The following is a 12,792-nucleotide window of genomic DNA, read 5'->3' as shown; positions in this document are numbered from 1 at the left end:
GCAATACCCACAGCAGTACCAGCCTGAGCCAGCAGTACCCACAGTACAAGCCAGCAGTACCCACCAGCTGTACCCACCAGCAGTACCAGCCAGCCATACCCACCAGCAGTTCTTTTCAAAGCTTACCACCATAAAGTTGACTGCGCTCCAGACTGACCGATGCAAACCTGGAAAACCAGTTGTGAGTAGCAACATCATCAATACCAGCTAACATCACACACCTCACCAAAGAGAAGCAGTTGCAGCCATCACATTAGGGGTGAGTTAATTACATTTTTGACCAAATATAACAGGCTAATTTTTAAGTTGATAATTTTGTACGGCCCCCGAATGATTTTCTAAATACCCAAATGGCCCTTGGCAGAAAAAAGGTTCCCCACCCCTGCTTTAAACCCATTTGAAGAATAGCTTTACTTTCATTAAAACAAATAAATATTCACAGATCAGGCATAGCTGGTCTGCCTTTACAGAATTATTCACCTTTATTTGCCAATAATGTTGTACTCAGACAGAATACCTTGCATAGTGTGTTAACAGTTTAGTTGCCCTACGTATAGACACCGCTATGTACACAAGCTGCTAACAAGTGGGCCAAGGAAGATATAATCCCTTGCTGAGAACCTGAAGTGGTTTGCAGATAAGGGCAGCAGCATGAGAAGGTTGGAAATGTAAATAGGTCATGCTTTGTGAGGGCAAGATTGCAGATAACTAAAGGTACGTTTTTATGTTTTAACAGTAGCCCAAGTCTTCCTAATTTACTAACAGTAGCTTTTATTAAAAGTATTGCTAACTCTAATTACATTGGACAGTATGGTAAAAGTCAGGAAACTCTCAAAAATATTTCTGGTTTATTTTCTAAGAAGGGCTAATATACAAGCAAGTTTAGATGGCCTATAATACCTGTCCATTTTTTATTGTTTTCTTTTATTGCTCCTCTAAGCCCCGGTTCACACTAGGGCGACCTGTGAGGCGACCTGGTCGCCTCACAGGTCGCCGCAGGTCGCCTCCCATAGGGAAGCTGCGGACCCGTTCTAATAGGAGCGACACAAGTCGCTCCGACTTAGAAAAAGGGTCCGGAGCTTCTTTGGGGCGACCAGGAGGCGACCGCCATAGACTTCAATGTTATGAAGTCCGTGGCGGCCGCTCCGAGGTCGCGGCGCGCTGCTCGCACCGCGACCTCGGAGGTCGCCCCAGGAAGTAGCGTTGCGGTAGTGTGAACCGGCGCTTAGGGAGATTCACACGCTCTATTCATGTATTCCTGTTTACTCTTTTCATTTAAATGTGAAAGCAACAGAAATTACACAATTTTGTGCTGTAATATTAATAGAGTGGAAATCTTCCAATGGGGACTCTTGTGACATCCTGGTAATCCCTCACTTTGGAGGGGTTTTCTCTTGCTTCCAATTCTGGCTCTGAGACAGGAAGGAAAGGGAAATCTGCTGGAAGAGACACAGTTGTCAAAAATAAAAAAAACTGTCAGGGGTTATAACCCTCCCTTACTCTATCCAAAATAATTAAAAAAAAATGTTTGCCTTTAGTGACACTTTAATTTCAAATTAGAATAGTAGAAGGTGTTAACTGTTCTGGTGCTATTGTTGAATCTGCTTTGCAAATTCATATGTCCTGCCACTTTAATCACATAGTAGCATGAGCTAGAATTCAGGGGTTTTCAAACTGGTCGCCCTCCAGCTGTTGCAGAACTACAAGTCTCATCATTCCTCTGCCTAGGGAAGTCATTCTTGTAACGGTCAGCCTTGCAATGACTCATGGGACTTGTAGTTTTGCAACAGCTGGAGGGCCGGTAGTTTCAAACCTGTGAGCTTGATTATCTCAAAATAAGATATCAGTTCAGTAAAAACGCTTATCAACAAATCTGGTCAGTGTAGAGCAGGGGTGGGGAACCTACGTCCCGGGGGCCATATGCGGCCCTCAAAGTCATTTGGCCCGGCCCCCCGTGCAGCTGAGTCTGTCAGAACGGAGCCAATGCTTCCTGTATAGTTCCGGCTCCATTCTGACAGTTTGAGTGAGTCACAGGCGGAGTGACATCAAATGCATTCCGCCTGTGACCAATACAGGAAACATCGCCTCTTCCTCCAGCGCGGCGCCAATGCTAGCCAGCATTTCTCGCCAGCAGCACACACAGCAGTACCAGCCAGAACCAGCAGTACCATCCAGAGCCAGCAGTACCATCCAGAGCCAGCAGTACTCACAGCAGTATAAGCCAGAGCCTGCAGTACCCACATCAGTACCAACCAGAGCCAGCAGTACCTACAGCACAGTACCAGCCAGCAGTACCCACAGCAATACCAGCCAGCATTACCCACAGCAGTACCAGCCAGCATTACCCACAGCAGTACCAGCCAGCATTACCCACAGCAGTACCAGCCAGCAGTACCAGCCTGAGCCAGCAGTACTAGCCAGCAGTACCCACAGCACAGTACCAGCCAGCAGTACCAGCCTGAGCCAGCAGTACCCATGGCAGTACCTACAACACAGTACCAGCCTGAATCAGCAATACCCACAGCAGTACCAGCCTGAGCCAGCAGTACCCACAGCATAGTACAAGCCAGCAGTACCAGCCTGAGCCAGCAGTACCCACAGCAGTATCAGGCAACTGTACCCACCAGAAGTACCAGCAAGCTATACCCACCAGCAGTACCCGCTAGCAGTTCTTTTCAAAACTTACCACCACAAAGTCGACTGCGCTCCAGACTGACTGACGCAAACCTGGAAAACCAGTTGCAAGTAGCAACGTCATCAATACCAGCTAACATCACACACCTCACCAAAGAGAAGCATTTGCAGCCATCACATTAGGGGTGAGTTAATTAAATTTTTGACCAAATATAACAGGCACATTTTTAAGTTGATCATTTTGTACAGCCCCCGAATGATTTTATAAATACCCAAATGGCCCTTGGCAGAAAAAAGGTTCCCCACCCCTGGTGTAGAGTCATGTACTTTAACAATCGTTTTAACCATAAGTGCTTAAAGGGTCAGCCCACCTAGAACCAATATTTCAGCTGTTGGTAGATGCGGAAGAACTGAACTACGTAACAATTTCTTGTATTTCTTAAGATGCAATGCAGTAGCCATTATGAACAAGTCCTACTATTCAGTTTGAATTTGTATTTATTTTATTTTTTTGAGAATACAACAAGAGATGCTCAGGTATGCAAGAGTGGACTGGAACACCCTAAGGCCCCGTTCACATAGGGGCGACGCTACTTCGCACCGCGACCTCTGAGCGGCCGCCACGGACTTCATAACATTGAAGTCTATGGCGGTCGCCTCCTGGTCGCCCCAAAGAAGCTCCGGACCCTTTTTCTAGGTCGGAGCGACTTGTGTTGCTCCTATTAGAACGGGTCCGCAGCTTCCCTATGGGAGGCGACCTACGGCGACCTGTGAGGCGACCAGGTCGCCTCACAGGTCGCCTTAGTGTGAACCGGGACTTAAACTCCCAGGTAGACAGAAACAGAGTCAAAAGTTATGGCAGGAAATCATCTAAGAATCCTAAGACTGACCTGGCCCACCATAGTCCATCTATAACCTAAATATGAAAATTCTTGTGCTGTTTGACCCAAATTACGTCTTGGTGCTTACTTACCCTGCTTTAAAACTAGCGTCTGTTTGGATGTTAAGAGCAAGTGTTTAGTTTGCATAACTAAGCCCTAATCTATCTGATGCAATGTGCAGTTGTATGTAAAAATCAGGGCCGCTGATAGGGGGGGGGGGACCACCAGCCCTCTTGTAGGGGGCCTGAGCACACAGGGGGGCCCACACAGAGAGGGGGATTAGTGATGGACAACAAATACAGAAATCTTCCTCCAGCACCTGAATCTGATCTCTGTCCCTCTCCCTGCTATCAGCTTTTATCTGCTGAGAAAGAGACAGCTGTCCCTCACTAATCCCCCTCCCTGTGTGGTCCCCCTCCCAGCACTGGCTCTAATGTTATCTCTGCTCAGGAGTTTATTTGTAACTTTGTTTCTCTCTCTCTGTCTCTCTGATCTCTGAGCTCCAACTGCCCAGCCTGTATATTTTTCTCAACTCATCTTCTTTTTTATTTAACATAGTTTTTTTTTTTAGATTTAGCAGGAATTATGCGAGTTATGTTATATTTGTGTCTGATAATAGTGATTTTGTTGTAGTTTTAGCTAAATATATCTTTAATATTTTCTTGGGGGGGGGCCCTGCTAGGTAGTCTGTACGGGGCCCCGCGATTTCTAACAGCAGCCCTGGTAAAAATGCATGATTCCATCACTGTGTTTTACTCTGTAGGATGGAACTAACCTGTATGGTGCTCAGACATTTTTCCTGTGTTTGGAAGATGAAAAGGGTTCTTCATTTGGAGTCTTTCTAATGAACAGCAATGCAATGGGTAAGTATTCATTTTTTTTTTTCTATGATGGAAAATTGACTGTAACTAACCACTTGTCGACTGCCACACACAGATATACTTGTGCAGGGCGGCTGCTCCGTGCTGGATCATGTATCTGCTACGTGATCAGTGCTTCCAGGTAGGGGGGCGCACGCACCTGCCACCCTAGCTGTCCTGTGATTTGTTACAGCAGAAGCCGATTATCGGGTCCCAGCCAATAATTGATTGTCAGGACCCGCTAATCAGCTCCATCATTTATGGAAGGGAGCTCTGTGTTGTTTACTAACAGGCAAACTTTTTTTTTGTTTTTTTATTTCCTGGGAAAAAACAGCAAGATACACATTGTTAGGCACACATATAACCCATTGATTGTCCCTAGATGTTAACCCCTTACCATCCAGTGTCATTAGTACATTGTACAGTATTAGACCATCTCCCATTCTCTGGAACTCTTTACCCCAATATGTCCGACTACCTCCTACTTTGTCCACTTTCAGAGGACCCCTGAAAACTCATCTTGTCAGAGAAGTCTGGCCCCCACCTAACAACTGTACATTTATTTTCTCCATCAGCCCATCCCCCACAGTTATTACCTTTTGTATTTCTTGACACAACCCCCCCCCCCGCTTAGATTGTAAGCTCTAACCCCCCCGCTTAGATTGTAAGCTCTAACCCCCCCCGCTTAGATTGTAAGCTCTAACCCCTCCCCGCTTAGATTGTAAGCTCTAACCCCCCCCGCTTAGATTGTAAGCTCTAACCCCCCCCCCCGCTTAGATTGTACGCTCTAACCCCCCCCCCCCGCTTAGATTGTAAGCTCTAACCCACCCCCCGCTTAGATTGTAAGCTCTAACCCCCCCCGCTTAGATTGTAAGCTCTAACCCCCCCACTTACATTGTAAGCTCTAACCCCCCCCCGCTTAGATTGTAAGCTCTAACCCCCCCCCGCTTAGATTGTAAGCTCTAACCCCCCCCCCGCTTAGATTGTAAGCTCTAACCCCACCCCCCGCTTAGATTGTAAGCTCTAACCCCACCCCCCCGCTTAGATTGTAAGCTCTAACGAGCAGGGCTCTCTGATTTCTACTGTATTAAATTGTATTGTACTGCCTGCCCTCATGTTGTAAAGTGCTGCATAAACTGTTGGCATCATGAAAATCCTATATAATAATATTAACTAGCACCCCTAGCACTGATCACTGTATTAGTGCCATTATTGGTGTCAGTTACTCAGTGTACCCCCCCAGCCAGCATCAGCTAGTTTCAGATTGCAAGCCACACTATCACAGCTCCACTATAAATCCCTGATCAATGACATTACTAGTATTGAAAAAATTATAATAATTCCAGTATCTTTAACCACTTAAGCCCCGGAGGATTTGGCTGCTGAAAGACCAGGGGGTATTTTGCGATTCGGCACTGCGTGATTTTAACGGACAATTGCGCGATCGTGCGACGCTGTACCTAAACTAATTTGACGTCCTTTTTTTCCCACAAACAGAGCTTTCTTTTGGTGGTATTTGATCACCTGTGCGATTTTTACTTTTTGCGCTATAAACAAAAAAAGAGCGTCAATTTTGCAAAAATAACAATATTTTTCACATTTTTTTATATGAAATTCCCCCCCAAAAAAATGTAAAAATCAAAATTTTTTAACATTTTCGGCCAATTTGTTTTACGCTACATATGTTTGGTAAAAAAAAAATCGCAAAAAGCGTATTTTTATTGGTTTGCGCAAAAGTTATTGCGTTTACTAACAAAGGGAAAGATTTTTGTCATTTTTGTTGTTTTTTTTTTTTAACGCGTAATGGCGGCGATCTGCGATTTTTTTTGTGGGACTGCGACATTGCAGCGGACAGATCGGACCCTTGACTGACATTTTTGACACTTTTGGGGTTACCAGTGACATTTCTACAGTAATCAGTGCTATACATATGCACTGTTACTGTAAAATTACACTGGCAGTGAAGGGGTTAACTTTATTGAGAGGGAGGGGCTGTGTGTGTCCCTAGGGGCGTGCTTTCTACTGTGATTGGCTGTGGCTTGAGGTGTAAGGACACTGATCAACGGTTCTACATAGTAGAACTGTGTGATTAGTGTTTTTACACCGAGGAGAATGACAGGTGGCTTTGTTTACACAAGCCGCCTGACTTTCTCCCTCTCCCCTGACGATCGCCGAGTGACCGGCGGACCCGATGTCCCACGCGCGGGGGGGTCCGTGACCGCGCGGGAGCGGGGGCGCGCACTCGCTCCCCAGACCCTCCCAGGCTAGTGATGTTAATTAACGTCACTCTGCCTAGCCGGGGCTGACCGCTGCAGTAAATTTACTTGCGGCGGTCGGCAAGCGGTTAATAAAAACTGCGGCAAAAAGTCATCAAAAACACATAAAAAATGCAATGCCCCTGTGGGAAATGCTTTGTTCAGTCATATTTCCAGGGGAAAAATGCAACGCAAAATCTGCAAAAAACGCAACGCACCACAGCAACAGAGCAGTGTGAGGGCAGCCTAAGTAGGGATCATCGCATTTCACTTTTTTACCTTACTGTATTTATCACAATATCTTTCCATTTCATATGTACTGTAGTGCATTTTTTATATTAAAATGTTAATGCAACATAAAAACAAATTTGGTTCATTAGTTTTTTTGTCACAATATACCGGATGCTTTAAGCATTAACAAAAGGTCTGAATGAAATAAATTCATTTTGTTGTTTTGTTATCATTTATTTTGGATTCATTGAAATTCATTACTATTGTGATTCAGAGATTCGGATACATTTACATCTCCGAATAATGACAATTTTGTCTGAATTTACAATTTGTAACTAATGAATTGCACAAATCTGTTGCAGGCCTTTGTACTACATAGTTTTTGGTAGATCTAGTGGAGATTGTACAATCAGACTGTAATATGTGTGATGTGTTTAACCACTTGCCGACCGCCGCACGACTATCTACGTCGGCGGTCAGCCCCTCACAGGCAAAGTGACGTAGGGCTACGTCACTAGCTTGTGAGGGTCTAGGGAGCGAGCGCGCGCCGCCGGAGGCGCGCTCCTGCTCCCGCGTGGTCACGGACCCCCCCGCGCGTGTGACCGGCGGACCCGATGTCCGCCGGTCACTCTGCGATCGGCGGGGGAGAGGGAGAAAGTCAGGCGGCTTGTGTAAACAAGCTGCCTGTCATTCTCCCCTGTGAATGAAGGATGATCATACGGTTCTACTATGTAGAACCGTTGATCACCATTCATACATCTGAAGCCACAGCCAATCACAGTAGAAAGCACGCCCCTAGGGACACACATAGCCCCTCCCTTTCAAAAAAAAGTTAACCCCTTCACTGCCAGTGTATTTTTACAGTAAAGGTGCATATGTATAGCACTCATTACTGTAGAAATGTCACTGGTAACCCTAAAAGTGTCAAAAATGTCAGTCAAGGGTCCGATCTGTCCGCCGCAATGTCGCAGTCCCACAGAAAAAATCGCAGATCGCCGCCATTACGCGTTAAAAAAAAAAACAACAAAAATGACAAAAATCTTTCCCTTTGTTAGTAAACGCGATAACTTTTGCGGAAACCAATAAAAATACGCTTTTTGCGATTTTTTTTTACCAAACATAGGTAGCATAAAAGAAATTGGCCGAAAATGTTAAAAAATTTTGATTTTTACATTTTTTTGGGGGGGAATTTCATATAAAAAAATGTGAAAAATATTGCTATTTTTGCAAAATTACGCTCTTTTTTTGTTTATAGCGCATGATCAAAAAATCGCACAGGTGATCAAATACCACCAAAAGAATGCTCTGTTTGTGTGAAAAAAAGGACGTGAAATTAGTTTAGGTACAGCGTCGCACGACCACGCAATTGTCCGTTAAAGTCACACAGCGCCGAATCGCAAAATACCCCCTGGTCGTTAAGCAGCCAAATCCTCCGGGGCTTAAATAGTTAATTTAAATGGAGCGCTTTTTTGATTCGTTTTTTTTTTTTTTTTTTATTTACGCGCACCAAAAATGCAGCAAGCAGGACTTTTAAAGGCCCTTTCACACAGTTTTTGCTCCGTTTTCAGTTAAAATAAGCAAAAGAAAAATGCATGGAAAATTGGAAAAGTTCTGCTTACTTCATTTTTGGTGCATGTTTGGCACAAAAAAGCTTCTCTATTGAAATAATTGGAAAACATGGCAAAAACTGATAAACGCAACACAGCTATGGGAGGTGCTTTGTTCAGTCATCACAGGTAAAAAAACAGATCAAAAACGCATATAAAATGTGGCAAAACACAGCAAAAATGCATATTCATTGTTGCATTGGACAGTGTGAAAGCAGACTAAAAACATAACTGAAACTGAGAGGACCGGTGTAAAGAGTTCCATAGGATTTAAAGGAATGCATTTTTCAGGCATTTTTCTTTCGCTTTTTTTTACTAACAAACTGATCAAAAATTGATCAGTGTGAAACATGGGCGTCCGCAGAACTCTTTTCAGGTGGGGCATCATTTTAAGGACACCCATGCTCCGCCCCTTTTCAACAATGTCATGAAGGGGATGGACTTAATCATTATACTTATTTTGAGTATTTATTTTTAAAGAGCAAACAGTAGCATTTATTTTTAAAGCATTTGTTAACCTAAAAAAAAATAAAAAAATGATCCTGTTCCCTTAAAGCATGTTATACAGCACAGTGTTTTGCTGTGTAATTTGGCCCCTTCTATCACCTAAAATACCTGGCTGATCCTGCCTGGCTATGTCCTCCCCTCTGTAAACTGACCACGGTATACCATGGCTGCTGAGCCCTGACACTGTGGTCAGTTTATGTGCCTCCATCATCCGCAGCGCTCCTGTCCTCCTCTGTCCTCTCTCCCCCATCTCTCCCTGTGTGTCTGCTCCTGTGTCAGTCCCCCCCTCCTCCTGCTGCTGTTTTATTTAAAGTGTCATATCCTATCTGCAGTCTGTTTAATAATCCTGTGTGCCCCTGTGTCTGTGTTTTATAAAAATAAGCCATTCTTTACAAGGTTTCAGAGCACTACTTGCCACTCACGTGACCAGTCGCCTCTCTCCCTCTCTCCCCCTCCCCTCCTCCCCTCCTCCTCCCCTCCTGACTGACATCAGTGAGAAATCCTCGGCCCCGCCTGCTGCAGGCAGCTGTCAGACGGGGAGAGGAAAACTGTAAAGTTTTAGATAAACTTGGAACTATCAATGAAAAGTGTATTATTTTAGTGCAAAGACATGCAATATGATAAATAATGAGGTAGTACAGGCATTACCCAAACTATGATGCAAATGTAGGGGTTGTGACGAGACCAATCTCGCCCCATTGCATTGGAGGAGCCTGGTTGCCCGCCTGCTGCCTTTGGACTATGGACCAGGCTTTAAAAGACTTTGGCTCCATGGCGATTAAACTGTATTCGTGGGGTCTGAGTGCCATTCACCTAATAATGTGCACTCAGACCTGAGCTATCTGGGGATATGTAACATGTCTATGTTTAATGTATAAAAAGTAACTTTATATATTTTAAAGCATAATACTGTATTTGGGTTCCCATGGGGATAATGGAGTCTTGCCTCTATCTTGGAAGGTGGCTCCCCATTCACCTTTTGTCAGGTGTGCTAATGACCCGACCTGTTGTCTGCTAAGGGAGGTATTGACACTCAGAGTAATGTGTATTGAGGGCTGGTTAGGGAACCATTGTTCTGTGTCTGACTATAGTTTACATTGATTGCCCCCTGGGGCTTCTGTCTCCTTGCATTGGTCAAAGCTATCTGACCAATCACTGTTGACTCATTTTCAAGCCCTCATTTGCATGGGCTGGAGAGGACCTTATTGGGAACTGCAAGTACTTTACAATTGACCAATGGGAAAGCGGTTGTTGGGGGAAGGATGTTCCAATTTCTGTATAAAAGTGTGCTACCTTCTTCCAATAAATGTTATTCCTGTTTTACCCTCATCTCGGAGCTTTGTCTCGTTCTTGGGAGGATTCACTGTATGCTGTTGGAGACTGATTGCTAGGAGTGTAAGCTGATGTATGCTTTTCCTGTTCGTCTGCTAGCAGCTATTCGTGAGGTTCCAGGTTGGAGTGCTATTTTGTATCCAGTTCGGGAGTTTGGTGTCCTGCAAGTAGCTGTGCCTGTCTCTCAGAAAGGGGCATATCGCCTAAACGGATTTTAACCCCTTGTCTGCTGAAACGGTCCGTAATGGGGGTCATTATTTGAAACTTTATTGGTGTGACATACTGAATATCCTGGAAAGAAAATTAAATAGTATAATTTTGTAGTTACTGACCTGTCTCTCATTGTTATAGTAGTGAATACAACTGTCACAGCCTATTTATGTGTGCTCTGCGCATCTGTCATGTTAACAGCTATTTGCAAGCTAGTCTGTGATTTATGCAGTTCTTATCTTGCTCCTGTTATAAAGTACCATACAGTAAAAAGATTTGCTGTTGAGTTCTTGTCTGTATACTACTTCTTGGAACCAAGGGTACCCTTACTAATAAATCCATACTGGCTAAAACTGAATTTTAGAGACCCAATTTTTTTTAAAACTTAGTAAATATCATCCTACATAATCCTAAACTTAGAATGCGTGCTTCTCCTTGCAAATATCAGCAATAACTCTCATTTTTAAATGCCTCATCAATACAGTCAAATACTGTGCTATATGAATATTAACAATATAAAAATGTAGTATGCTACAAGAGTATATTATTTTTTTTTAAATGGTACTGTATGTTCAAGACAGAACCCATAAATAAGTATGTGATGGCAACACATGTTCTCCCTGTGCCCTGGTTTCCTCCTACACTCCAAAGACATTCTGATTGGTTAATTGGCTCCTGTCTAAATTGACCCTAGTATGTATGCATCTGAGACCTTAGATTGGAAGTTCCTTGAGGGCAAGTACTGATTTGAAAGTTAAGTATGTAAAAGTGCTGTGTTAACCACTTTACCACCGGAGGATTTTGCTGTCTTACGTCCAGGCCACTTTTTGTGATTCCGCGCTGTGCGACTTTAACTGACAATTGCGCGGTCGTGCGACGCCATACCCAAACAAAATTTACGTTCTTTTTTTCCCACAAATAGAGCTTTTTTTTGGTGGTATTTGATCACCAGTGCGCTTTTTACTTTTTGCGCTATAAACAAAAAAAGAGCGTTTATTTTGAAAAAATAACAATATTTTTAACATTTTTTTATATGAAATTCCCCCAAAAAAGATGTAAAAATCTAATTTTTTTTAAATTTTTGGCCAATTTGTTTTCTGCTACCTATGTTTGGTAAAAAAAAATCACGATAAGCGTATTTTGATTGGTTTGCGCAAAAGTTATTGCGTTTACTAACTAAGGGAAAGATTTCTGTCATTTTTGGTGTTTTTTTTTTTAACGAGTAATGGCGGCGATCTGCGATTTTTTTTGCGGGACTGCGACATTGCCGCGGACAGATCGGACCCTTGACTGACATTTTTGACACTTTTGGGGGTACCAGTGACATTACTGCAGTAATCAGTGCTATACATATGCACTGTTGCTGTAAAAATTACACTGGCAGGGAAGGGGTTAATTTTATTAGAGAGGGAGGGGTTAATGTATGCCTGGTGCTTACTGACGTGTGGGGGGGGAGGTGACTGAGTGACAGAAGGACAGATCGGATGTTCAGCTATGCGGAACACTCCGATCTGTCAGTCCCTGTCACTTAGGAGATCCGCCTGCTTTGTTTACACAGGCGGGCGGATCTCCTCACTCGATTCCCCGACGATCGGGGCAGAGCAGCGGCGATCGCCGCCGCTCCTCCCCTGGCCCGACTCCCGCTGTGAATGAAAACAGCGGGAGCGCGCCTCCGGCGGCGCGCGAGCGCCGCCTACAGGGGGAGGAGTCCAGCGACGTAGGTCTACGTCGCCGGACGATAACGAACCACTTTGCCGCAGTACGCTCCATGTGAGCGGAGGCAAAGTGGTTAATCAATTGTGCTTTATAAATGCCTGTGACAATTAGAGTCTGGTGACTCCTCTCTGTTGCTTTTGTGCATAGTTTCATCAGATTTATTGTAAAATGAATCAACTCGTTTCCTGAATTTGTAAAATATGTCTGTTTAGTAATGGGCCTCTTTATTTATTATTACAGAGGTAGTAATTCAGCCTGCTCCAGCGGTGACATACAGGACTATTGGAGGAATCCTCGACTTCTATGTTTTTGTGGGTAACACTCCAGAAGAAGTAGTTATGGAATACCTAGAGGTAAGTGTTTTTTGGTGGGAATAAAAATAATTAAAATTTTGGGGGTTCTTGGAATGCCAGAAATGGTCAAATGTGAAATTAATAGAATCAATTGCATATAAAACACAACCAAATGACTTCACTTCTCTAATCCTACTGCTTACCTGATTTTCCGAGGTCCTGCTATATCCTTATTACACTTGGTTATATTCATTACAGCCCTCCAG

The 12,792-nt window shown here is 43.9% G+C and overlaps 1 protein-coding gene across 1 annotated transcript in view; it reads left to right on the top strand.

Moving 5' to 3' along the window:
• Positions 1 to 12,792, top strand: part of LOC309550280 (maltase-glucoamylase-like) — a gene marked incomplete at its 5' end in the record, with an annotated part of 526,737 nt that overhangs the window by 80,547 nt on the left and 433,398 nt on the right. Inside the window, 2 exons of the mRNA XM_082250685.1 lie at positions 4,279 to 4,378; positions 12,474 to 12,586. Coding sequence (XP_082106811.1) covers positions 4,279 to 4,378; positions 12,474 to 12,586 — 213 coding nt within the window. The remainder of the gene's footprint in view (positions 1 to 4,278; positions 4,379 to 12,473; positions 12,587 to 12,792) is intronic.

This window comes from Pelophylax lessonae (genome assembly GCF_965119305.1).
Source record: "Pelophylax lessonae genome assembly, chromosome: 3".
Taxonomy (NCBI): domain Eukaryota; kingdom Metazoa; phylum Chordata; class Amphibia; order Anura; family Ranidae; genus Pelophylax; species Pelophylax lessonae.
Note: the sequence above shows the minus strand (reverse complement) of the source record. Positions and strands in the feature narration are given on the sequence as shown.